At 44.8% G+C, this 26,082-nt stretch overlaps 1 protein-coding gene across 1 annotated transcript in view; it reads right to left on the bottom strand.

Annotated features, from left to right (window-relative positions):
- Positions 1-26,082, bottom strand: part of SCG5 (secretogranin V) — a 77,381-nt gene that overhangs the window by 7,901 nt on the left and 43,398 nt on the right. Inside the window, exons 3-4 of the mRNA XM_068253925.1 lie at positions 14,534-14,683; positions 10,202-10,311 (exon numbers count right to left, since the gene is read on the bottom strand). Of these exons, the coding sequence (XP_068110026.1) occupies positions 10,202-10,311; positions 14,534-14,683 (260 nt within the window). The remainder of the gene's footprint in view (positions 1-10,201; positions 10,312-14,533; positions 14,684-26,082) is intronic.

Genomic DNA, 26,082 nt, shown 5'->3' with positions numbered 1-26,082 from the left:
CGCATGAAAATTCGCATCGAATTTTTACCGCGGCGATTCGCACCGCACAAGTGGAAATGCAGCCTAAGGCTAAAACCACATTGTTTCTGATAGATCCATTCGATGCAGAATTGCTGCAGACTCCCCAACCCATACTTGTGTCCCGTTTGCCAGAATGGACTGAACAGATCTGTTGTTTTGTTCTCTAAACAGAATGTTTTTAGTGCAATGTGAATTAAGCCTTAAGGTTTTCTTTACCAAAGCATTGTAACTACGGTAATATTGTTAGGACTCCTTTACTAATCAGTGACTGCATGGTGCTTGATGTTCCCCCATACAGTATGTGTGTGGGTTTCCTCTGATTACCCTGATTTCCACTCTGCATTGGCCATAGGCAGAAAAGGATTAAGATGATATTGGGCCCTAGGCAAGATAGCAGTATTTGCCCGCCGCTGATGATTACCTGGCTTTTTAGTAAGATTTGGTGGGGGCTAGCATCCACCAGGCCCCTAGACTCTCCCAAGGCCCTAGGCAACTGCCTATGTTTGCCTAGTGAATGATCTTTCTCTGGCCATAGGCATTAGATGATAAGCTGGCCATGCAAAGTAGAATTCAGCTCTTATCGCTCACTGTTCCCAGCTATTCCTGTGCCGTCTTGCACAATGGACTCAGCCAAGTATCTATATACTTAAAGAGGAACTGTCAAGAAAATCTTAACATTTAAGACACATACAAATAAGAAGTATGTATCTTCCTAAGCAAAATGAGCCATAAATGACTTTTCTCATATGTTGCTGTCATTTACAGTAAGTAGTAAAAATCTGACATTACCAACAGGTTTTGGGCTAGTCCATCTCTCCTTAAGGGATTCTCAGTGTGGCCTTTATTCTTTATAAAGAGACCCCCGGAAAAGGGTTTATACAAAGATGCTGACCAGCCTCCCTGCTCATTTTACACTTTTTTGGCAGTTGGATGGAGCAACTGCCATTCACTAAGTGCATTTTGAAAATAAAGAAATCCCTGTAAATCCCCCATGAGGAGATGGGCTAGTCCAAAACCTGTGGGTTCTGTCAGATTTCTACTACCTACTGTAAGGGACAGCAACATAGGAGAAAAGTAATTTATGGCTCATTTTACTATGGAAGAAACATACATCTTATGTTTACATAAATTTGTATTTTTTTGCGACAGTGGTCCTTTAATCAACCTTCTGCTTGTAATATGGGTTTTCATGGTACAGGAAGAAAAAATATTAAAATTGTCTCGGCACAATTAAGTTAGAGCTATATTCTTAAGATTAATTGTATAAGTTTACATATATTTTACATTTTACGATTTTGGCGACAGAGGTCCTTTAAGTGAGAGACAAGAGAAAGGAGCATGATCCATATTCCATATTGGTCTGTTACTTTTAAGCCAAGCTTGATCAGCACTGCAAAAAAAATGCAATTATTTACAGATACAGTGTCATCTGAACCAACCTACATGATCAGACTGGGCAAAAAAGAGCAATGTCTGTGCCAGGTATAGCTAGAGCAGCAACATTAGGTTGTGAAAGGTTTTGAAGGCAGTGGAAGTAGGAGAATGGTTCTCTGGATTTCAGACTATGTCGGTGTAACAAATATGGTCAGTAGATATTATGTAACTAATAGTGACCCTATGAGGCTACACTAATGTAGGCAGCACTTCATGAGTCTAGGAAGTTATTAAAGTCATTAAATGTGAAGGAAGCACTGAATCATAGGCTATATGTCTGTGTGTAGCCTTAAAAGATTTACAAATGTCTAGCTTACTGTCAAGCAATTACGTGCTGGACAGCAGCTTCCAGGAACAGCTGACAAATTCTGACAGGAAGAAGTATTGCTGCTCTTAATAAAGTAACTAACACAATATATCAGAACTGCAATCATGGTAATGAAATTCGCTAGATTCAGTTTCCGCTGCACTTTTTCAGAGCACATGCTATTTAGGAATCGCAATGACATAGGCCTTCTCATTCAGGGCCGGTTCAAGTAACAATTGGGCCCTAGGGCAAAATTAGCCTGGGGGCCCCCCAACAGACACTCCCCGACCAAAAAGCGTCATTAGAGGCCCTTTGTCGCAGCTAAATTTCCCTCCTGGGCCCCTGAGCTGGCTGCTGACCCTCCCCCAATCACCTCCCAACTTAACAGACTCTGCAGAGTCCCTGGGGAGCAACAGTTAAGATGGGGAGGGACACCTTGGGGGCCCCTACAGGCTCTGGGTCCCTGGGGCAATTGCCTATTTTTTTCCTATGGTAGCTCCGGCCCTGTTCTCATTGACAGCCCATACTGGTGTGTCCAGTTGCTGTTGGCAAACACACACCATGCTTAATTGTTAGTGTGATTGTGTTACTGAAGTACTAATTGAGAGATGTAGATCACCTTAAAAAAACAAACAGAGACAAAGGGAGCCCAAATTGTATAGCACTGTTATCCAGTGTGGCTGGATGGTGTAATGGTTAAGGGCTCTGCCTCTGACACAGGAGACCAGGGTTTGAATCTTGGCTCTGCCTGTTCAGTAAGCCGGTACCTATTCAGTAGGTGACCTTAGGCAGGTCTCCCTAAGACTGCTACTGCCTATAGAGCGTGTCCTAGTGGCTGCAGCTCTGGCGCTTTGAGTCCGTCAGGAGAAAATGTTCTGTGTTTGTTTGTTTGTTTGATTAATCACACAAGACCAGAGCATTTAGGCAAAGGGAGAAACTGCCCCAGAAACACCCCCCTCCTGCACTGCCGGACCCCCAGGTGGTCTCCCATGACTGCTCCCAGGGGCCCTTGCACCGCTTGTGGCTTCATTGTAAATCACCTGTCCCAGCGCACTGCTGCACCCATGCTTCGTCTTCATTCCCACTGACTGCCTCTGACCCGGTGCATACTATTTGCTCATAACATGTGCTGGGTCATGGAGATTAGAATAGGCAAGCAGCAGAGATAAAGACAGGGAGCATGGACTGGGCAGCATGCCTGGACAGGTGAAGCTAGAAATCATGCAGGGGGCCCGGGGACCGGTCAGGAGAGACCACCTGGGTGGGGCGGCAGCTGGCTCAGGTGCTCTGGGAGCTGACTTTGCTGTGGGGTGAGGAGTGTAGGAGGTCCCAGTGCCTCTTAAACCAGCCAAAATGGCCATGACCCTGGAAGGGCTTCCGGGTCACGGCCTGTCCATGAGTTACAAGAGGACCTGAGCTCTGGGCATGCTCATTTGGTCCTCTGATGCACTTTTTCAGCTCCGTTGAAACGTGAGTGTCAGTGTGTGTCAGCTCTCTCACTGCTTCTGAGCAGGGGTGTAACTAGAGGGGAGCAGTCCCTGTAACTGGAGAGGGGACCAGAGCTGTAATGGGCCCCCAACTACTACTTCACTCCTTTCGATAAAGAGATGAATCCTTCAGAACAGGTGTTTTTGTGGCTACACTTGTAATGGGTGTGATGATTATGATGCACACTTGTCTTATGACACCTGCAATATGGGCCCCCGGGCTGAGAGGGTCACTAGGGGTAGGCAGAGCAAAGGGTGTGAACATGGGGGGCCCAATCAAAGTTTTGTTGGGGGGCCCCCATGATTTGTAGTTACAACCCTGCTTCTGAGCTGAGATGAGTTCAGCCTCGGGAGCAAGTTGGGCTGGAATGGGCATGTTACAGGAGCGCCATTCTTGTAAAGGACGTCCCTCTATGTCGTTGAATTCCGACGAGCTGCTTCTCACGGGGTACTGAAGCCACCAGGGGAGGGGGGATTTGGGGGCACAGAGGTAGGCGATTATAATGGGTATATGCCTTTGTGTCCCATTAACTGTGAAAATTACACCTTGAGTACTCTTTAAGTCAGTGCACGGTTATAGGTGCTGCACGCTGATAATGTGAGACACTAGAAGTACACATTTTATGGTTACTTTAGTGTATCTGCAGAAAAGCAGTGTGTTGTTGCAACTCGGGCATATTTTACTGGTTTGCTAGGAGGTTTAAATTATTTGCAAGAAGTAAAGTCTGGATGGTGTAATGGTTAAGGGCTCTGCCTCTGACACAGAAGACCAGGGTTCGAATCTCGGCTCTGCCTGTTCAGTAAGCCAGCACCTATTCAGTAGGAGACCTTAGGCAAGTCTCCCTAACACTGCTACTGCCTATAGAGCGCGTCCTAGTGGCTGCAGCTCTGGCGCTTTGAGTCCGCCAGGAGAAAAGCGTGATATAAATGTTATTTGTCTTGTCTTGTCTAAAGTCGTTTCTAGAAGGTTTGGACCGCTCTTCACTCCACCCCAGCAGGGTGCTGCATCATGCATGGCAATGTAAAATAAAGTACACATGTGTAGACGGTGGTACAATCATTTCTCCAGTCCTACAAGTCTAGCCACTGTATGATAGGTAAATGTGTCTTGTTGAGATGCACAAGTATTTGTTGATCTAGGATTAAAATGCTCATTTAAATATGAATATAATTTTTAAAGATCAATAGAAACAAGGTTTACTGGGCAGCACGGTAGCGTAGTGGTTAGCACTCTGTCCCCGGTTCGAATTCCAGCTAGGTCAACATCTGCAAGGAGTTTTTATGTTCTCCCCGTGTCTGTGTGGGTTTCCTCCGGGCACTCCGGTATTACTCCCACATCCCAAAAACATACAGAAAAGTTAATTGGCTTCCCCCAAATTGGCCCTAGACTACGATATATTCACTACACGATACATACATAGACATAAGACTATAGTAAGGATTAGATTGTGAGCCCCTCTAAGGGACAGTTAGTGACAAGACAGTACACTGTACAGCGCTGCGGACGGCGTTGGCTCTATATAAAAACTAAATAATAATAATATTGTGTTGGTGCACCTTGGGAGTGCAATATTCACATTATTATGTGACCTTTTTATACATTTATGCATATTTTCTTTTTGATCCTTTTTTTTTCTCTTATGCTCATTGTACATTGGGAAATCTGTTTCTACATTGTATTCACACGCTCAATAAATATCTTTGTTGATAAAAAAAAAAAAAACAATATGCAGACTATATGAATAGCAGCATTTAACCAAATAAATGGTTGTCAGATATTGGAGTGTTTTGATGATGGTATTTATTCTCATTATAGACGGGAGGACTGACTGATCTGGAGACAGTCATGTGGATGTCATCATTTTTCTTCTGTCTGATCTGCATCTTGTCTGAAATCTGGGGATACTTTCAATAATTTAGAATCATTAGAAGAGGATCAAACAATTTTCCCTGTAACGATTTTGAGGTTTTCTCTCCTTGGGTCTTCTCAATTCTTCCCATCATGTCTAAACAGAGAACACGGCACAGAATCGGAGTACATTCTCTCTATACTATATTTACAGTATATAACAGGACTAGTTGTGAAGAATTCTTATATATGCAGCATATGCAGACATCTATTTAAAAAAAAAAGTTACATATTTTATGTGTTATCTGGTTAATGTACACTTATCAGCATAGCCACTTAACAAGTAAAAATGTCCAATTGAACCTGTCTCATCTTCTTTGGATATATCGTGTTAAGGTATGACTTCACACTTATTTTGTGTGTATAGATTGCTTTTGTATCATAATGTATACAAATGTTTTTCTGCCTAGGCAAAAAAAAAAAATCACTGTCTGCCGGGTTTACAAGATAATGTAATAACCCTGGCCAAGTTAAAGGGAACCTGAAGTGAAAGTTACATGGAGGCTGCCATATTTATTTCCTTATACAAAATAACAGTTGCCTGGAAGTCCTGTTGATCATTGTGGCATCAGTAGTGTTTGGATCACACACCTGAAACAAGTATACAGAAAATCTTGTCAGCTACCTCTGATCTGCATGTTTGTTCAGGGTCTATGGTTAAAAGCATTAGAGGCAGAGGATCCTACAGGATTGCCAGACAATCTACACTGTTTAAAATTAAATAAATATGTCAGCCCTCCATATTCCTCTGATGACAGGTTTCCTATTTACCTATCAGTATGGTGTTGAGATGTGGTGGGAGGAATTCTAAACTTTAAGTCTTGGTTTCCCCTAGAGCCAAGCGTCCCTCCCCGAGATGGACACCGGCACATGCGCAACGCAATTACTCCTCTAAATCTCTGTAGCTGCACTATGCATGGCTATAGGGATTCGGTCATTCGGATGCCTTGTCCAAATTTTTGTTTTCATGCAGAAGTATTTAGAAGCAGCCTATTGATTTCAGTAGGCTGAGATACCAGACCCGTAGTCGTGTGCGTGAAGTCAGGCAGAATCAATCACCTAGGTGGAATCGAGCTCTTACAGGAAACCCATGCAAGCATGTGGGGGCCTGAAGTATGCAGACAGTGTTCTGACCAGGGCTTGAGGTAGGGACTCCAGCACTACAAGACAACAGTGCTAGCTATTTTACCACTGAGCCTCATATAAGACGTCTCTATCTGCATAGCAGGGGAAACACTACATTAAAGCAGTTTTGGACATTTATTACAAAGCAGGAATGCATGTGTTATTTTTGCATTTCAGGTTTGTTACACATATCCCTTTCAGCTGAGATGGTAATGAAATGTTTGCTATCATCTCCAATAATAAAAATGAGGTTTATGAGAATGTTCTGAAAATAGATCCAAGTGAGTATTTTTATAGAAATCCATAGGCTTTCATTTTAATCATAAAACAGCAAGAGTGACGCTTTGCAATAGTTGTCCTTCAATGGGGCAGCCAGATGTTAAAGATGAACGCTAGCATAAATGTGCAGCTATGTGGGTAAGGTAAGATAGAACATGCCATGCCTGTAACACTCACAAACCCAACAGGGCCCTGATAGTGAGGGTGGCATGGCTATACTTATCTGTGAGGGTAGAAACTGGACAACTGATATGGGTGACCTATTTGGGAAAATATGGAAGCAAGAATTTGGGCACCCATATAAATTATCGTTTATAGTGTAAATTTGGGGCCCAATAATGGGCACAGGGCCGTCGCTATTTGTAGCCACAGATTTCATAGTGGGCGGCCCCGTCTCCAGTTTTTACGCCTTTTTACACCTTCAGCAACCAAATTTTCCAATATAAACGACAATTTATGTGGGTGTTGATGATCACCTTTTTTTGTGGGTTTGATGAGTATCATTTTTGCTTTTTTTGGGGTAAGAAAAGGGGGGATTTTTAAGGTTAGGTGTGTACCTGGGGTGTTTTTAGGGTTTAGCCGGGAGAGGGGGGGGAGGTGGTCAAGGTTAGCTTTTTAGCTTTCCATTTTCTGTTCACTTGAAGGCATATATGTACTAAGATAACAAGCTGGCACATCATAGGGCAGAGACGCCGCTGCCACAGGGTTCCATGGAGACCAGAAGACACACTGAGGAAGGAAGGAGGAGGAGCATGCTGGCCAGACAGTGGAGTGTAACATCTGGGTGTCACACTTCTGATGGAGTCTACCAGTGTGCATCTCACACCCTCTATCACGCCCCCCATAGTGACACCTCTAAAATAGGGGAGACCTAGGGGCATGTATAGGTTCTAGGGGCCCTTGGCAATACAGCTAAAATGTAATTTTACAAGAAAGCAGTGAATGTGTGCATAGACATATCTGGTATACAGTACAGGGACAACTGATAAATCACGATACAGGATTAGCTGCAGCTTTAGTCACACTGCAGAAAGGGGCAAGGAAAATAAAAAGGTTAGAGTGCACATATCCTAAGGTTATGATGAATGAAAATATTAGCCTGGAATGTTTTCTTTGAACTAATTTGTTGTCCATTTTCCACAAGGGGGACTGAGGCTGAGTTTATGGATACCAGCAAGGCAACGTCTGTTGGGCATGTGCAGGTCAGAGGTTAGCTGACTCTGGAAAAGGGTATGCATAGATGTCAGGAGAAATGTATTGTGAGCATGGTTATCTATGTTGGAAAAAACAAAAAGTGTCTATGAAGTCCTCCTTCACAAATCATCTCTGCACGTGGCTGGATAGTGTACTGGTTAAAGGCTTTGCCTCTGACACAGGAGACCTGGGTTTGAATCTTGGCTCTGCCTGTTCAGTAAGCCAGCACCTATTCAGTAAGGAGTTCTTTGGGCAAGACTCCCTAACACTGCTACTGCCTACTGAGTGCGCTCTAGTGGCTGCCTCATAAGCGCTTTAAGTCCGACAGGAGAAAAGCGCGATACAAAAAAAGGAATTATTATTATTATTATTATCTCTGGAATTAGTTCTTCCTGTATCTTGCAGTCATAGCTGTGGTTTCCCTTAATAAAGCATCCAACCCCTTTTTAAATGCTAGTATAGAATTTGCCATAGCTACTTTATGTGGTAAGATATGCCAGTCTTACTGTAAAGAACCATTTCCTACACACTTGGTAAAATCTTTCTTCCTTGCATTAGGTCATTGCCCTCTGTACAGACCTAGGGATAAATAGCTTTTTATCCCTTTTTATTTTTTTTCAGCTAAATAATCCCATTTTGTTTAACCTTCTTGTTAAGTGACACCTTCCATCCCTTTGCTTAGTGTCTGGTGAACTGTTTGTCATAGGTAGGCACAGTGGCACAGCCACCATGGTAGCAGCTCCTGTAGCTGCTGGGATGACTGGAGTCCAGTTTTCTCTACCCATTACATGGGCTCTTCTTTACAGTTCTCCAACATTCACCCTCAAATGTAGCTTCAGGGGCCTATCTGGGTGATATAGAGCCTATGGCAAACACTGAAACTGCACCCCACCCCCCACCCACACACTCCCAATTAGAGCCCCCTTCCCCTCTAATAACAGCATCCTTTCTAGCATACATGTGTTATGGTTGCCTCGGTTTTTTGGCTCTGAATATTGCTGAAGTTACTTTTTTTTGGAAATACCACTTATTATCTCTGTCCTCTTTTCTAACACTAAGCTAAGTGCACCCTACACACATTAAGTTGCCATGTTCCCTGGATAAAATAATATGATCTCAGGCCTGAGTGATGGGGAGGCATGGGGGCTGTCATGGCGCCCATGGTGCTGTGGCGCCCATGGCACGAGCCATGGCTGCACCCCTCTAGATACGCCTCTGTGTAGCTTATCCCAACAGAGCAAATGGGATATCTACCTACTCTAGCATTGGGTCTGTTCTCCTCTACGCTGCCAACTACAGCTGCTCATTGATACACAACCCTACACAGCTACTCATATGGTACATGGCATGCATAGTCGTGTGTCAGCAGGCAACTGCAGAAAGAAGTGGAGAGAGAATAGACCTGGGAATGGAGAAGGTGGACAGTGTCTCGGGCTTCCTCCACTGGTCTGCATATGGGGTATCCGGTGACTGATGTGGGTGGCTACTGGGCACATTTGTTATTTAGTGGATGAGGAAAAGGTGTTATGGCAGACACACATGTGCAGTACACACACATATTGGGGGAGGATATGGCCAAACTTGTCTTTGGGTAAGATATGCTGGGTACACTGTTATGATTGGGGGGGGGGGGCATCCTAGCCACACTTGTCATGGAGGTAGGCAAGTGGTGGCTGCAGCTGTTATTGGAGAATGGTAGGAAAAGGGAATGTATGAAGGCTGCACTTGTTGTGGATTCCCAAGAGTCATTACTGTGGAGACTGGAATGTGTGTGTATGAATAGAAAAGGTTTGCTGGGGATCCCATGATTCGTAGTTATGCCCCTGGCCAGGCATACTACCGTATATATGTGAGTACATATAAGCCAAAGCACGTATAAGCTGAGGTACCCACTTTTCCCTCAGAAACCTGGAAAAAGTGATTGACTCACATATAAGCCCCCTCCACAGTAGCCAGAAGTGCCCCCAGTACACGTCACCCTTCCTCCCTATAGCCTGATGTGAATAAAGGATGATACAGCTGTATCTCAAGACACCACTAGATGGTGTCATAGATATGAGACACAGTGATTGCCACACAGGAAGAATCCCCTATCATTGCACCGCTGATACGTTGCTTGCATGCTTTGCTCCACAAGCCAGGAGACACAGGTAGTCTTGAGCAGCACACTCTGTACACCATGTTGCAGGGGATGGAGGCACGGACACAGCTGGGAGCCGGCTGGCAAGAGTAGGATCACTAGTGCACGATACTTATGCTCCTCTGCCAGTAACAAAACCTGCTCCACCATCCGTTCTGAGCCACTAACTCACATATAGACCGAGGGGGTAACTTTTCAGCACATTTTTCGTGCTGAACAATTAGGCTTATACGCAAGTATATAAGGTAATGTGAATAAAGGAAGTTACTGGAATGAGTACAACTAAAAAGACCAGATCCACTTACCCATTTGTTTACTCCTGGGTAGTTGTGTTCTGGATCATACAGGTTCTGGTGAAGCTGGTACTCTTTGCTGAACTGGGCTGTGTCTGGCGTATTCTCCAAGCAACCATCGCCTGTTATACAAAAAGTATACAATTGGCAAAAGCAGTATGAGAGCATCCACATGGAAAATATGTAGTACTGAGTACCTTTAAGGATGAAAAGATACCAAAACAGCTACATAGTAACTTTAGATTTTCCTGGCCTCCTTTTCAGAGTGAGTTACCCACCAGGAAAGAGCGTACTTGACTACTTTTTTTCCCTTGGGAACTAACTTTTCATAGCCAGGTATTGTTCACACTTCTCTCCAAAGAGCGCTACATGCTACTTGGGAACACAGCAGTGTGTCTGCACAGGGATCATGCAGCGCAAAGCAAAAGTTTTCTTTCTTAAAACAGAAGGTATTTGCAATTATTCAGATTGGAGTGAGCATATGATGGCTCGCACAATGCATCACTGATGACTATGCAAATTATCCTTTGTTGTCCCTGTAAGCCAAACATACCTCCAGAACCACTGGAGGTGTGGTTAGGTGGAACCATTTCTGTCACTCAAAATTACTGGAACCATTTCTGTCACTCAAAAACACTGTTATTATGATGATAAGCTAAAACTTAGCTAAAATGAACATGAGGAAAATGCTGCACAGCAAGTGGCCACTGTGGAAAACAGCTTTGCTTCCAATACTCACAAGGAAAACCAAGGATCTGAAAGGAAGAAAGGTTGGGGTCCCCCCAGTGAAAAACTGTGCCAAAGGCCAGTAACCTCCAGGAACTCTGTGTATCAGACCTGGAGAAGTGATTTTGACAATGACAATTTGATTATTTCTCATAAACAGGTGATAAAGAGTAAAGAAGATAACTATTTGTAGGATTATATCTTGTACTATAGGATTTTACATATGCACTCCTGTGACTCTGTTCCAAAAAGAGGCTTGTGAAACAAAAGTCAGGATCAGGCAGGAGGAGGGAACACAACCATATGCTAATTTGCAGATTCAAACTTCTAAAAAAAATAACAGAAACATTACCAGGTATGTAACTATAAATCACCGAGCCCCAAAGCAAAATGTTGATTTCCCCCGTCCACCTCCCTCCCATTCACACCCCTTCCATTTGCTCCCTTTGGCAACCCACACAGTCAAGGGGCCCATCTTGCAAGGGTCATAAAACAAGTTTGGCCATCATGATCTTCAAACCCATAACAAGAAAGCCACAAAAACATCTGATCTGGTGGATGGACCACTGTTTCGGAAATGTTGTGGTTTAGTGGGGCTGCTCTTTTATAGTTATTATGCCCCTAGGATTACTATCCTATTTCCTATGTGAGCAGTATGGTGGTGTAGTAGGTAGCATTCTCGCTTTGCAGTGCTGGATACCTGGTTTGAATCTGGACCAAGGCACTAACTACCGGTATATGGAGTTTATGTTCCTTTCATGTTTTTGTGGGTTTTCTATACACACTACAGTTTCTTCCCATATACCTAAAAACATACAGATAAGTAATTGGCATCCCCCAAGATTTGACCTTAGACTAAAGGTAGCCATGCATCTAGTGATTTAGCTGTACAATCGATTATTCGATTAGATCATTTTATAGAATCGAGAGAGAATCAAGTGTGTTCCAAAACTCCCAATCGATGAAAAGTGGCTGATTTCACGTCAAATCGACCAGCTTAGTCAATCGAGAAGGATGTAAGATATCTGTCGATTGCACAGGAATCGGCTACTGTTAATGTGTCATTCGATCAACTATGAATCGATTTTTGCATTCAGAGCTTGGAGACATAACATCGGTCAGATCAAATGTGCAGGTGAATCGCATAGGATATCATTTGTAATGTGTAGGTTACTAGTTAATCGACTTTGGATCAACCATACTGAAGTCCATTCCTTAATAAAGTCGATCGCTTTGTCAATTGAATCAGAATCACTAGATGTATGGCTACCTGAAGATGACTATGGTAGGGATTGTGAGCCCCCTCTAAGGGACAGTTAGTGACAAGGATATGGACCCTGTAAAGCACTGTGGAAGATGTCAGCACTATATAAATACCAAATAAAATAGTTCTGTGACTAGGTATAAACGTTAAACTATAGAAGCAGGTGAATGTATGAGCTTTAACTGCAACATATTTAGGCTAAGGTCATTGACTTTTTGATAGACAGTTTGTGTAACGTGACCTTCTGTAGAACACCCATCTATCTTGATACAGTAGCTCTTTAACAGAAATAGTTCTGGTAACTTATTCACCAGGAATGGTCTCAGTTTGTGCCTTTGGCATAAAAGATGTTAACAGCAAGCCACAGGTCCCTAATGACTAGCTCTCATTCTCATTTACTCACAGACAGATGGACGCCACTTAACGAGATTGGGAGGAGGCAATCAGCCAGAGAAAATAGGTGGAACAGGTGGACCAAGAAAAGGTTAATATGTTCTCAGTGTATACCATACACCAGTATATTCCAAACTAATCTCATCAAATACTTTTATCCTAATTGGATTCCAGCAATAGTAAAAAAAAATGTTCCTGAGGGGGCTAACATTACACTCCTATTTTGATTGTCAATATTATTTTCTCCACACTGACTAAAGACATGTCTAAATATTGGAGGCCTCTATCCTTGTGTTCTGTAATAGTTTATCTCAAGTTTTAATGTGAAATCCACTCAACCTCTGCAAGGTTCAGTGCAAGAACCTGGTAAGTCAGTCTCAGAGCAGCAGAAATCAAAGAAGTGGGGTTCCGCACAATGTTCCAAAGCTATATAACCAGGTGATCTGTAATTTGTCTTACCCTGCACCAATTGACCAGGCAACGAACTAGTACGTACTTTGCTGTCATGGCTGCTATAATCCGCAGATCAATTTCAGTTTCTATTCTGGCTTTCAATGTGCGCTCTTGCAAAATAGATCAACTTCATGGTTTGCTGCCAAAGGCATAGCTACTAGGAAGGTAGCCCCAAAAGCTGCCATAGGGCCAGGGATCTCCCACAGCCACTTTTATGGGGTGTATAGCTTTTGGGGGCCCTTGACCACCCTTCCTCGCATAATTTCTTTGGGTTCATCTGCTGTAGGGCCATGAGTCTCTGACAGTCAGGGCCACTTCTATGGGATGTATTGCTTCTGGGGGACCTTTCCCACCCTTCTTCCCTTAATTTGTTTGGGTCTATCTGCTCCACCCCCTTCCTGTAGTGAGTGCTATGTACACTCCCATTCCTCTTCTTCCTCAATAATAACACAACAGCCCAGAAGGTGAGAGCACTAAAGTTATATCAGCTTATTCTTGCCAATCATTCTGGAACACGCTCTGTAGAAAATGGCAACTCTGTTATTCTGGAAACTAGTATGTGGTTGTGCAGCACCGTGCAGTATAGGGTTCAGCCAAACGTGACAACCAGGGACAACCTTGTTGCTCCCACTGCTTAAACCTGGTGTGTTATGCCATGATGATGTTGTACACTGTTAATATGGTCTTGGTGGGAGATGTACAGTGTGAGGTGCGCTGGGTGGATGGTTAAGTCGTGGAACTACACAGGGTTTGGTTACCCAAAAGGCATCCAAGGCAGGTGCCTTGGACCTGCTGGTTGTACAACGCCTAACTGCCAGTTCCTCTAAACCACAGCCCCCACCTTACCAAACCTGCCTGTAGCATAGTCTCACGACTATGCTAAAACTTTGCCTAGGCCCCCCCATTTCACATTAATCAGTGTTTGGATGTGGAGCTCAAGGGGTAAGGGAAGTTATTGTGTGAATGGTGCCCGGTGGAGAACAGGTAGGGTATAAGTGTCTAGATACAATAAGTCTCTACTACAAAGTCTATTGTGTACCACAGCACAAAGCTATTTACTGATATTTTACAATGACCTAACCTCTCCCTACTTTCCCACAGAACCCTCCGCTGGTGGGTGCCTAACCTTAAGCCCCCATCCCGGTAGGTGCCTAACCTTAAATCCCCCCCACCCCCCCCCCCCCCCCGGGTAGGTGCCTAACCTTAACACCCCCCGGTGGGCAACTAATTTAAGACCACACCTAACCTTAACCTCCCTTATATTCCTACTCAGGGCACAGTACTGACATAACTAGCAAGATGGTGGTTCCCACAATGGCAAATAATAGGGTAGTTATAAATAGGTAAATAGATGACAGTGAAAAGAGGCTGTGGTAGGCATGCCTGTTACTTCAAGCCGCAAACAATGTCACATTTGAAGCACGATTTTTCATCATGTGAAACTTAATAGGTAACTTTGCAAACTAAATCCATTTTAAAATGTTCATAAAATGTCAGCTGTGACTTACCAGTCTTTCCAACAGGGCAAGGGTTTGGGGGGTTTGGATATCCTTTATCTTCCCGAAAGTCTTTAGGAATATTGTCTCCCGTAAGTTCAGCTACAATATTTGGGATGTTGCCATAGGGGCCCAAGTGTTGTAAGCCCTCGTGGGCACCCCCTGAAGATAGAGGAAAAAAAACAATGTTTAAAAACTAAGGCTAACAAAATGACGAAAAATGAACAAAGAAAAAAAATTATTAATTTTATTTACAGTTTTGTGAAGTTAAGCAGTCTAAAATTACAGCTACAGAAATGAAAACACAGACATGACTGTATTGTTCCATGATGTAAGCAGCAGATTCTGATAATCAACAATACTCAATTGTTTGGTTTAGACTCCAGTGCAATCTGACTTTTACTTCTGTAACCAACAACATTACACTTGTTATAGCACAACCGGGTCTATTCATTCCCAGCACATGCCATCTCGGCGCAAGGTGACGCCAAAGAAACAGCTTACCATGCCACTGCACAAACTGCTACCCCCCCCCCCCCCCCATTTCAGGCACAGCTATTGCCATACTTTTCTACACTGTGTAATTAAATTATCCAGGCCCTGTGCAGGCCTCTGTGGCCACTATTATTGGGAAACCTGATAAGTCACACACTGCATACATTTAAAAGAGGTGTTGGGCCATGCCGATAACTAGAATATCGGTTAGGTTACTGATATTCTACTATCATCTTCCCTAACCTATACCTCACACTAACCCTTCCCTACCTACGTCTACACACACCTCCCACCTATGCCTAACTCTAACCATTAATGAGTGATGTTCCACAGAAGATATGGGGTTCAACTACATGATAGCTGAACCCCATGTGCCCAATTACTCTCCCGCGCCACTACTTACAACAGTATCTGGACTCCTTGCGCTATTTACTAACCTCACCTCACCAATATCCTGGGCGCTGCGTTCTGATTACCGCACTGCTGATATCTCTCAGATATTCAGAGTTCAGCTACATGAACTCTGTTTCAACTCCCCTCTGCCAGTATCTGAAGTGACCCTAAGTTACCCCTGGCGATAGCCAGAGTTGGGCTATATTACTTGTTCAAATTACTCAGTTGGCACCATTATAGTGGCAAATTACATTATGGTCTACGGTGGCACCTAGGCTTTGACATATACAGTACATATACAAAGGTTTTGACATACTGTATACCTGAGATACCTGCATGAATGCGAGTGAACGTTTGAACCACTTGTGAACCTTTACCTATGTAGTAAGTTTGGGACCTGCTTTATTCCCGCAATAGGCCACTTCAATAATGCCTACTATTATGCCAGTTTGCACGTCACAAATAAACTAAGCATTGTAATTGCAAGCAGTCTAAATAGAGTAACTGAGTTTGCCATGCAAACAATGAAATATTAAAAGGTACCTATGGACTTAAAATACCCATAATACTTTGGTCGGCTGAGACAGAAAATATCAGCTGACCATCTGCTGTAGTAAGTCCTTTTAATCAAAATGAAAAATTTCAGTCTGTTCCGAGATGTACTGGGGTAATATCATTTGAATGTTACCATCCACAGAAGACTCCATGAATCATCACACTGGCACACCGCCCCAACATTTGGCAGCTGCAATAATACTACTCTGCAGTGTGTATGGGACTATGTGCAGAGGGTTGGCCTGTTGTTGCTCATGCCTACAGGAACCTGATAATGGAAAAGCAGCTCACTCCCCTCCTCCAGTGCCTTCCTCCTCCCCTATGAAGAGTTTCAAATGGAAGATAAATGAGGGGTTACTTACCCAGCTCTCGGCCATGGGCGGCTGCACATATGGCAAAACCGGGCATCTGCCTGACCCTGGCCGCCAGCTGCCCCCCCCCCCCCTGGCCGCGTTCCCATGCAGCCAGCAGGAGGGGAGCAGCGCAGAGAAGAGAGAGAGAGCTATGGGCACAGTGGGGAAGGGCGGACGTCTCCCCCGCCCTTCCCTCACCTTAGGGGGCTCTCTCTCCCTCGCTGTCCCCTCCGGAACGAAGTGTGCAGCGGCTGGGCAGTGGGCGGAACTTACCTCGTCTCGCTCCTGCACCGGAAGTTCTGGTGCTGCACTCTGGTCTGGACCAGACCAGAGTAGCGGCTAATCCATCCGCCGTGTGCGACGAGACGAGGTAAGTTCCGCCCGCTGCCCAGCCGCTGCACACTTCGTTCTGGAAGGGAGAGCGAGGGAGGGAGAGCCCCCTAAGGTGAGGGAAGGGCGGGGGAGACGTCCGCCCTTCCCCACTGTGCCCATAGCTCTCTCTCTTCTCTGTGCTGCTCCCCTCCTGCTGGGGCACACCTGGCTACTTATTCTGGGGACATATACCCCTGCCTACATATACTGGGCACATATACCCCTGCCTACATATACTGGGCACATATACCGCTGCCTACATATACTGGGCACATATACCCCTGACTACATATACTGGGCAAATATTCCGCTGCCTACATATACTGGGCACATATACCGCTGCCTACATATACTGGGCACATATACCCCTGGCTACATATACACCTGCATACATATACTGGGCACATATACCCCTGCCTACATATACTGGGCACATATACCCCTGCCTACATATACTGGGCACATATACCCCTGGCTACATATACTGGGCACATATACCGCTGGCTACATATACTGGGCACATATACCCCTGGCTATATATACTGGGCAGATATACCCCTGGCTATATATACTGGGTACATATACCCCTGACTACATATACTGGGCACATATACCCCTGACTACATATACTGGGCACATATACCCCTGACTACATATACTGGGCACATATACCCCTGACTACATATACTGGGCACATATACCATTGACTACATATACTGGGCACATATACCATTGACTACATATACTGGGCACATATACCCCTGCCTACATATACTGGGCACATATACCTCTGGCTACATATACTGGGCACATATACCCCTGCCTACATATACTGGGCACATATACCCCTAGCTACCCGTTCTGAGGACATCTATACCGCTGGCCACCTATTCTGGGGACACCTATAGACCTGGGGCTACCTATTTTTGGGGAACCACTGATGTCAGAATTACTGTATTTTGGGGAACTGCTGCCAGGTGAGTGGTGTCTACATATTAAGGGGGCATTCTGCCTATTTATGTGAAATGCTGTGTATTTATGTGCCTCATAACTGCTGAATTTGTCTTGTTGGGGCCTCATGGTTACTGACTTTGTCTTGTTGGGGGCCTCATGATTTGCTGGGGGCCTCAAGATTGCTGAATTTGTCTTGTTGGGGGCCTCATGATTGCTGAACTTGTCTTGTTGGGGGCCTCATGATTGCTGAATTTGTCTTGTTGGGGGCCTCATGATTGCTGAGTTGGTCATGTTGGGGGTCGCATGATTGCTGAATTTGTCTTGATGGGTGGGCCTCATGATTGCTGAATTTGTCTTGTTGGTGGTCACATGATTGCTAGCTGCGAGACTATGTAAAAAGCTGAATCATCATCATATGAGACAATAGCATTAAACCTACTTTTTCCGCTTTTTAAAACAGAAAATGAAACTGGGAGGTTCTAAAAAAATGAATACACTTTTCAGGAGTAGGATGAATAAAATTGTTTATCTTCACAGTTTATTTTCAACTTGGATTTTCCATAATGTTCATGTATGAGCATGTAGGAGTTAAAACGTTTGTATTTAGTTTAAATTGCTGTTGGCACTTTGTGATAGTAAAGTGACTTTGCAGTTTGGACACTCGACCTCCAAAAGGTTCGCCACCACTGTCCTAATCTAATGTCCCACCATTGCTTAGTTCATGTAAACTTGTCTCCACCCACGACCACACCCACATTCTGGTTCATGACCACACCCCAGATTTTCCGCCCCCCCCGCCCCACTTTTTCCTCCCCCCGGAAAATTTTATGCGGACGCCCATGCTCTCGGCATTCCACTGACGAGATCTCCCTTCAGTTTGGGGGCACCTCTAGCTAATTTGCATTAGGTAGACAGATGTACAGTCAGTATTAAGGGACACCTGTGGCTACTTACACCAGGAATGGGAAATAAGGGAGAAGTGACAGCTGGGCCAGCCAGCACACTAGTGGTGTGGTTTGGTGGGGGGTTTTATGTTCGTAGAGGGCGAAGTATAGGGTGCCATCCTTTTCCAACTACAGTAACATAGAAGGGATGCCAGTTGTATGTTGTCCAGTGTTAGAGAAGATTACCTTGCAAACTTTCAAAACTTTAAGTTTCTTTTTCAAGCATGATACAGAACTGGATCGGAACTGTATAAAAAACATTTACAGTATACAGTTCTGATCCAGTTCTATATCATGCCGGAAGAAGAAACTTAAAGAGAACCCGAACAGAAACAAATACTTACCTAAGGAGAGGAAAGCCTCTGGACTCTAATGAGGCTTCCCACGGCATTCTCTGGTCCTCTACCGCTCGCCAGGACCCTCCTGCTGACTCCCATGCTGACAGGACTGCTTCTGCGCAGTAGCATAGAGCTGCTCATACACGAGTGGCTCGGGCTTACTGCGTAGGAGTTCTCACGCAGTATGGCCAAATGATGCTTGCTTAAGTAGGAGCGTGGCCCCGATCAGATTGCCCACAATCCCTTGTTGGTAATCTTTAGAGAATCCATGCTTGGCGATGGGGGACCGGAGGACACAAAGGGAAACCTCATTAGGATCCAGAGGCTTCCCACTTCTTAGGCAAGTGTACAATTTTGTACCCGTGCTTTGGCTCAGGTACACTTTAAACTTTTGAAAGCTTGCAAGGAAATCTTGTACAATATGTCATTAAAGGTATTTACTAAACTTTTGTTATTATGGCTTCAGAGAAAAGATAGTAGCTGGAAAAAAATGACCAGATGTTCCACCCAGCTGCTATCTATAGGATATAGAATGTATTTAGTTATACTGATTAGGACAACATGAACTCCAAAATGAGCCCAACAGATCAGTAAACTGAGGGTTCTACACAAACTCACAAGTTAAAAAAAGGGTTTAGTCCTTCGGCATCATCAGCACATATTTCAGAGTTTAATTTATGGTGACAATGACAGGTGAAAGCCCCGTATTATATAAAGTAATCAAGGCAAAAGGGAGACAAACAAGCAGGCAGCACCTGGCGATAATGGGAGACTGTGTGACGGGCTCATTATGGCTGTACATGGGATGAAGTGTCAGGCTTCCAGAAATAGAAAAGCAACGGCCTCCTTGTATGAGCAATGCTTGCTGATCAATATGCAGCGCGCCACTTGTAAGCAGTTTGTTCTACAATGTGTCACTCCTGATACATGGATCCCCCCCTATGCACAATTCACAGACCCTGTGGCACCGTGAGCTGCCCATAAAGAAAACAGAGGTACTTAGCAGGCTCCAGGGTGCTAACACATATCCAGTTAAAGTTTAACCAAGTGACAGCATTCCTTCCACTGAGAAAACACATCTCTCTGCCTCTGAAGCGTTTGGATACAAGTCAGCGAGGCTAGGATGAGTTTGTTCAGCCTGTATTTATTAAGTGTTAATTGCAGTCTGTCCATGCAAGAAGAAGGTGCAAATAACTTATGGGGTATGCTCAGTAAATGTACACAACTGTCAAGCTAGCTATGATATATGACATGCAGACACCCATGTTTGTTTTCTTTAGGCTACTTTCACTTGGGTTGTTGCGGTGTATTGTATCAGACAATATTAATGCAGTGACGTAGCAATAGGGGTTGCAAAGGTTGCGACCGCACCTCGGCCCTTTGGCAAGAGGGGCCCCGCAGGGTCCTGCCTCAATTGCAGTATTAGCTATTTATTGGCCCTGTGCTTGTAATAATCACTTCTATAGATGCTTTGAATAGTAGTAATCATTAAGGGCCCGTTCACACTTGTAATCGCAGAACGTTTTGCGGGAGTGATTTTCCCGCGATTAGTGCGGAAAAATCACTGGACACTGCGGCTATTTTGGAACGATTGCGATTAGCGTGCTTTGCACGTTAATCACGATCGCTAATCGCGGAACGCTCGTCGCCGGCAAACCGCTGCATGCAGCGCGGTTGCGGCTATTGCTAACCGCAACCGCGGCAGTGAGAACACTGCCACTCGCTACATTGTGTAGCGGTTTTTGCAGAACCGCTAGTGAGAACGGGCCCTCACATATTGTTCCTATCCCCTTCTTCCACCACTGACAAACGTGGTTGTCCTTGGCAGGTTTTGGTGCGCCGTATCAACTAATGTATAGATTGTTCTGTGGTGTTGGGGTGGTGTTGGGGTGGTGGTGGGGGTCAATGTAAAAATTGCACTGAAGTCCATAGCTCCTTAGCTATGCTACGGTTTTAATGGTATGTTCTCATCAACTTGTTAGAGATGGAAACTGAGTGCATGCATTTCTGTACCGCATAATGTATGTGTTAATGGTTGCAGTGAGGAAAATATTGTACCGTTAGCTGGTACCGTAAGGGCCCATTCATTCTAGAAAATAGCAAAATAGTTTTCTGCAGGTGATTTTACCTCGATTAGCGCAGTAAAATTTCTGGACACTCTTGCGATTCCCGATGATTGTGATCAGTGCTTGTTTAAGCACTGTACCGCAATCACTTGAGATCAGCAGCAAAATGCTACATGCAACACGTTTCGTGATTGCCGTTAATCGCAGAATGTAGAATCGGCAGGAAACGCGGCAGTGAGATCACTGCCATATACTGTCGTTATAATTGCGCTAGCGCTTCACTTCAACGGTAAGCAGGAATCACTACGAATCACTTGCTAATCTCCCTAGTGAGAATTGGCCCTAAGTCCTCTTCCGCAGGGGAGGTTGACGATGGTAAATACACCCGTTATCTGCTCCTATGCCACGGCTGGGCACTTTCTAGAGCTACAACAAGGATAATCGGCTTGCTACAATTTAGATAACTTTTCCTAAAAACTAGGCCAATGACGCATTTGCTGGGACCTGAAGACTGAGTTTACTATATCCAGAGGCCTGAGCTTACTATATCCAGAGGTTTACTATATCAGAGTTTACTATAAAAAGATTCTACTGTATTGAAAAAAAAACCTAATGAATTTGGACTCTATTAAGTTGGCAACTATACATTTACATAATATAAAGGGTAGGTATGCAAACATGGAAAAACATTTCAAAAACTGTTCATATACATTAAGGCCCCTTTTAAACTAGCAGGTTAAATCTGTGTTGAGTTAACCTATTTTGCCACAAAAGCAATAAAAGTCTATGGAGACTTTCACACATACTGTGGCCCCTTACATAACCCCAGAAGTGCCAATCTGTCACTTGGCCGACTCGGACAACATCGCGTTACCACTGGACTTCCGTGGCGACAGAAGTAATGTATGTTAGTAGGCGACGCATACTTTTTAAAAAGGTTGGTGGCATTGCGGTGCGCATGCGTGGAATGACCGGAATACAACGGGGAAACCCAGGAATCCCAGTGACCTTCTGTCTATCCAACAGGAAGTACGTCAATGGGCGAGGGGTGGCGCTATGCATATGACCCTATCGGAGTACTCTGACGAAGGTTCATGTGTTTGTGTTTTTTTTTGGGTTGCGGTGCAATGCGGCGGGGGATAGCACTGCAATGCACACTTTAAGTGTGAAACCAGTCTAAACAGCACAGACAATGGTCAAAGTTAATATGTGTACCGTACTTCACACTACCATCATCTGTTTTAGCAACGATCCAGAATTGATGAGGTTGACAAGGAAAACAATTTGTCCACCATCTCTGAATTGTGCTTATCCAGTAACCAAGTTGCCAAATCATGATCCTAACTTTTGACACATGTAAATTATGCAAGGGCTGTAACTGATTGCGTGTAGCCCCTATGATGGCTGGTTTTAATTAGTCAGAGTATAGTTTACATGTCAGTAATTAAAGGGATGACTATACAGTCTCCACAGTACTGTTATTTTAACAGCAGGGATTGTCTGATAAGAGAGGCTTGTCATATACAAAAAAGATAACGGTTTGAAATAGTACACAGGATATGCAATTATGTGCTTTGTCTGCAATGCAGTTGGATGTCTGTAATTATGTATGGTAAGACCGACCCTATGCAGTTAAAATAGCCATGTACGGCAATGTGTGGTTGGATCACCCATGCACAATCCATTGCTGAACAAACATATTAGTCCAACGCCAGGATTTTGCTTTAGTTTGAAATAGTATAGAAAGTTGTAAACTCTCTCCAAATTGGAGCCCCCTACACACACACACACACACACACACACACACACACACACACACACACACTTTTTTGTACATTTTAGAGACATGTCTTGCACTGCCCCCTCCAGCTGGCCATTTGTGATCCAGATCCGGTGTGGCTTGAGTCTCAGGGGTAGTTCACAGTGCTCACTTGTGTTGCAGGATCATTCTACATCTCAGCTCACTGCCCATACAAGTCTATGGGCCTGTGCACAGTACTGCGTTGTAACTGATCACGTTATTCTAACTCGCTGCATGCAGGCTTTGTATTGAAGTCTATGTTCAGTCTCCATTGCAGGTCACACTCATTATAAGCTGTGCATCATGCAAACCTAGCCTTACATACTGTAAACCTAGCCTTACATACTTTTTGAGTTTATCATTACTTTATAGTTTCTCTTCCTAAGATCTCCATGAAGCCAGATGCTTTAACCACTTGCCGACCGCCCCCAGCCGACGGGCGGCGGCAAAGACTGGGCCTAAACGACCGCAATACGCCCATCGGCGGAGGCAGGCGTGGTTATGCGGCGATCGCGTCATTCGTGACGCGATCAGCCGCCGGCGACTGCCTCCGCCCCCCTCGCGCTGTAACCCGCCGGCCGTTCGGAAGCGCCGGTGGGTTACTAGCACCCGGATCGCCGCATGTACTTAGTATAATAGGCTTTGTAATGTATACAAAGCCTATTATACTGGCTGCCTCCTGCCCTGGTGGTCCCAGTGTCTGAGGGACCACCAGGGCAGGCTGCAGCCACCCTAGTCTGCACCAAGCACACTGATCCTGCCCCCCCCTTCCCTCTGATCGCCCATAGCACCCCTCAGACCCCCCCCTGCCCACCCCCCAGAATCCTGTTTGCACCCAATCACCCCCCTAATCACCCATCAATCACTCCCTGTCACTATCTGTCAACACTATTTTTTTTAACCCTAAACTGCCCCCTGCTCCCTCCTGATCACCCCCCCACCCCTCAGATTCTCCCCAGACCCCCCCCCCCCCTGTGTACTGTATGCATCTATCCCCCCTGATCACCTGCCAATCACCTGTCAATCACCCATCAATCACCCCCTGTCACTGCCACCCATCAATCAGCCCCTAACCTGCCCCTTGCGGGCAATCTGATCACCCACCCACACCAATAGATCGCCCGCAGATCCGACATCAGATCACCTCCCAAGTGCAGTGTTTACATCTGTTCTCTACTCTAAACCCCCTCTAATTACCCATCAATGACCCCCTATCACCACCTGTCACTGTTACCCATCAGATCAGACCCTAATCTGCCCCTTGCGGGCACCCAATCACCTGCCCCACACGCTCAGATTGTCCTCAGACCCCCCCTTATCAATTCGCCAGTGCAATATTTACATCTGTTCTTCCCTGTAATAACCCACTGATCACCTGTCAATCACCTATCAATCACCCATCAATCACCACCTGTCACTGCCAACCATCAATCACCCCCCTGTCACTGCCACCCATCAATCAGCCCCTAACCTGCCCCTTGCGGGCAATCTGATCACCTACCCACACCATCAGATTGCCCCAGACCTACCCTCAGATCACCTCCAAAGTGCATTGTTTACATCTGTTCTGCCATCTAATCACACACTGATCACCCATCAATCAGCCCCTGTCACTGATACCCATCAGATTAGACCCCTATCTGCCCCTAGGGCACCCAATCACCCGCCCACACCCTCAGAACGCCCTCAGACCCCAGCCCTGATCACCTCGCCAGTGCATTGCTTGCATCTAGTGGCTGGATAGTGTAATGGTTAAGGGCTCTGCCTCTGACACAGGAGACCTGGGTTCAAATCTCGGCTCTGCCTGTTCAGTAAGCCAGTACCTATTTCAGTAAGGAGTTTCTTGGGCAAGTCTCCTTAAAACTGCTACTGCCTACTGAGTGCGCTCTAGTGGCTGCCTCGCAAGCGCTTTAAGTCCGACAGGAGAAAGGCGCTAAACAAATACTGCAATTATTATTATTATTATTATTATCTATTTCCCCCCTCTAATCACACCTTGACACACTCATCAATCACCTCCTGTCACCCCCTAGCACACCTACCCATCAGATCAGGCCCTAATTTGCCCCGTGTGGGCTCTTGATCACTCGGCCAAACGCTCAGACCCCCTTCCGATCACCTCCCCAGTGCATTGATTGCATCTATTTTCCCCTCTAACCACCCTCTGAGACTCCCATCAATCACCTCCTGTCACCCCCCTAGCACTCCTATCCATCAGATCAGGCCCAATACAACCTGTCATCTAAGAGGCCACCCTGCTTATGACCGGTTCCACAAAATTTGCCCCCTCATAGACCACCTGTCATCAAAATTTGCAGATGCTTATACCCCTGAACAGTCATTTTGAGAAATTTGGTTTCCCGACTACTCACGGTTTTGGGCCCGTAAAATGCCAGGGCAGTATAGGAACCCCACAAGTGACCCCATTTTAGAAAAAAGACACCCCAAGGTATTCTGTTAGGTGTATGACGAGTTCATAGAAGATTTTATCTCTTGTCAACAGTTAGCGGAAATTGATTTTTATTGTTTTTTTCACAAAGTGTCATTTTTCACTAACTTGTGACAAAAAAATAAAATCTTCTATGAACTCACCATACACCTAACGGAATACCTTGGGGTGTCTTCTTTCTAAAATGGGGTCACTTGTGGGGTTCCTATACTGCCCTGGCATTTTAGGGGCCCTAAACCGTGAGGAGTAGTCTAGAAAACAAATGCCTCAAAATGATCTGTGAATAGGACGTTGGGCCCCTTAGCGCACCTAGGCTGCAAAAAAGTGTCACACATGTCGTATCGCCGTACTCAGGAGAAGTAGTATAATGTGTTTTGTGGTGTATTTTTACACATACCCATGCTGGGTGGGAGAAATCTCTCTGTAAATGGACAATTGTGTTTAAAAAAAAATCAAACATTTGTCATTTACAGAAATATTTCTCCCACCCAGCATGGTTATGTGTAAAAATACACCACAAAACACATTATACTACTTCTCCTGAGTACGGCGATACCACATGTGACACTTTTTTGCACCTTAACTGCGCTAAGGGGCCCAAAGTCCAATGAGTACCTTTAGGATTTCAAGGGTCATTTTGCGGCATTTGGTTTCCAGACTACTCCTCACGGTTTAGGGCCCCTAAAGTGCCAGGGCAGTATAGGAACCCCACAAGTGACCCCATTTTAGAAAGAAGACACCCCAAGGTATTCTGTTAGGTGTATGATGAGTTCATAGAAGATTTTATTTTTTGTCACAAGTTAGCGGAAATTGATTTGTATTGTCTTGTTTTTCACAAAAT

This window comes from Hyperolius riggenbachi, chromosome 9 (genome assembly GCF_040937935.1).
Source record: "Hyperolius riggenbachi isolate aHypRig1 chromosome 9, aHypRig1.pri, whole genome shotgun sequence".
Lineage (NCBI taxonomy): Eukaryota > Metazoa > Chordata > Amphibia > Anura > Hyperoliidae > Hyperolius > Hyperolius riggenbachi.
This window is presented reverse-complemented; position numbering and strand designations above follow the sequence as displayed.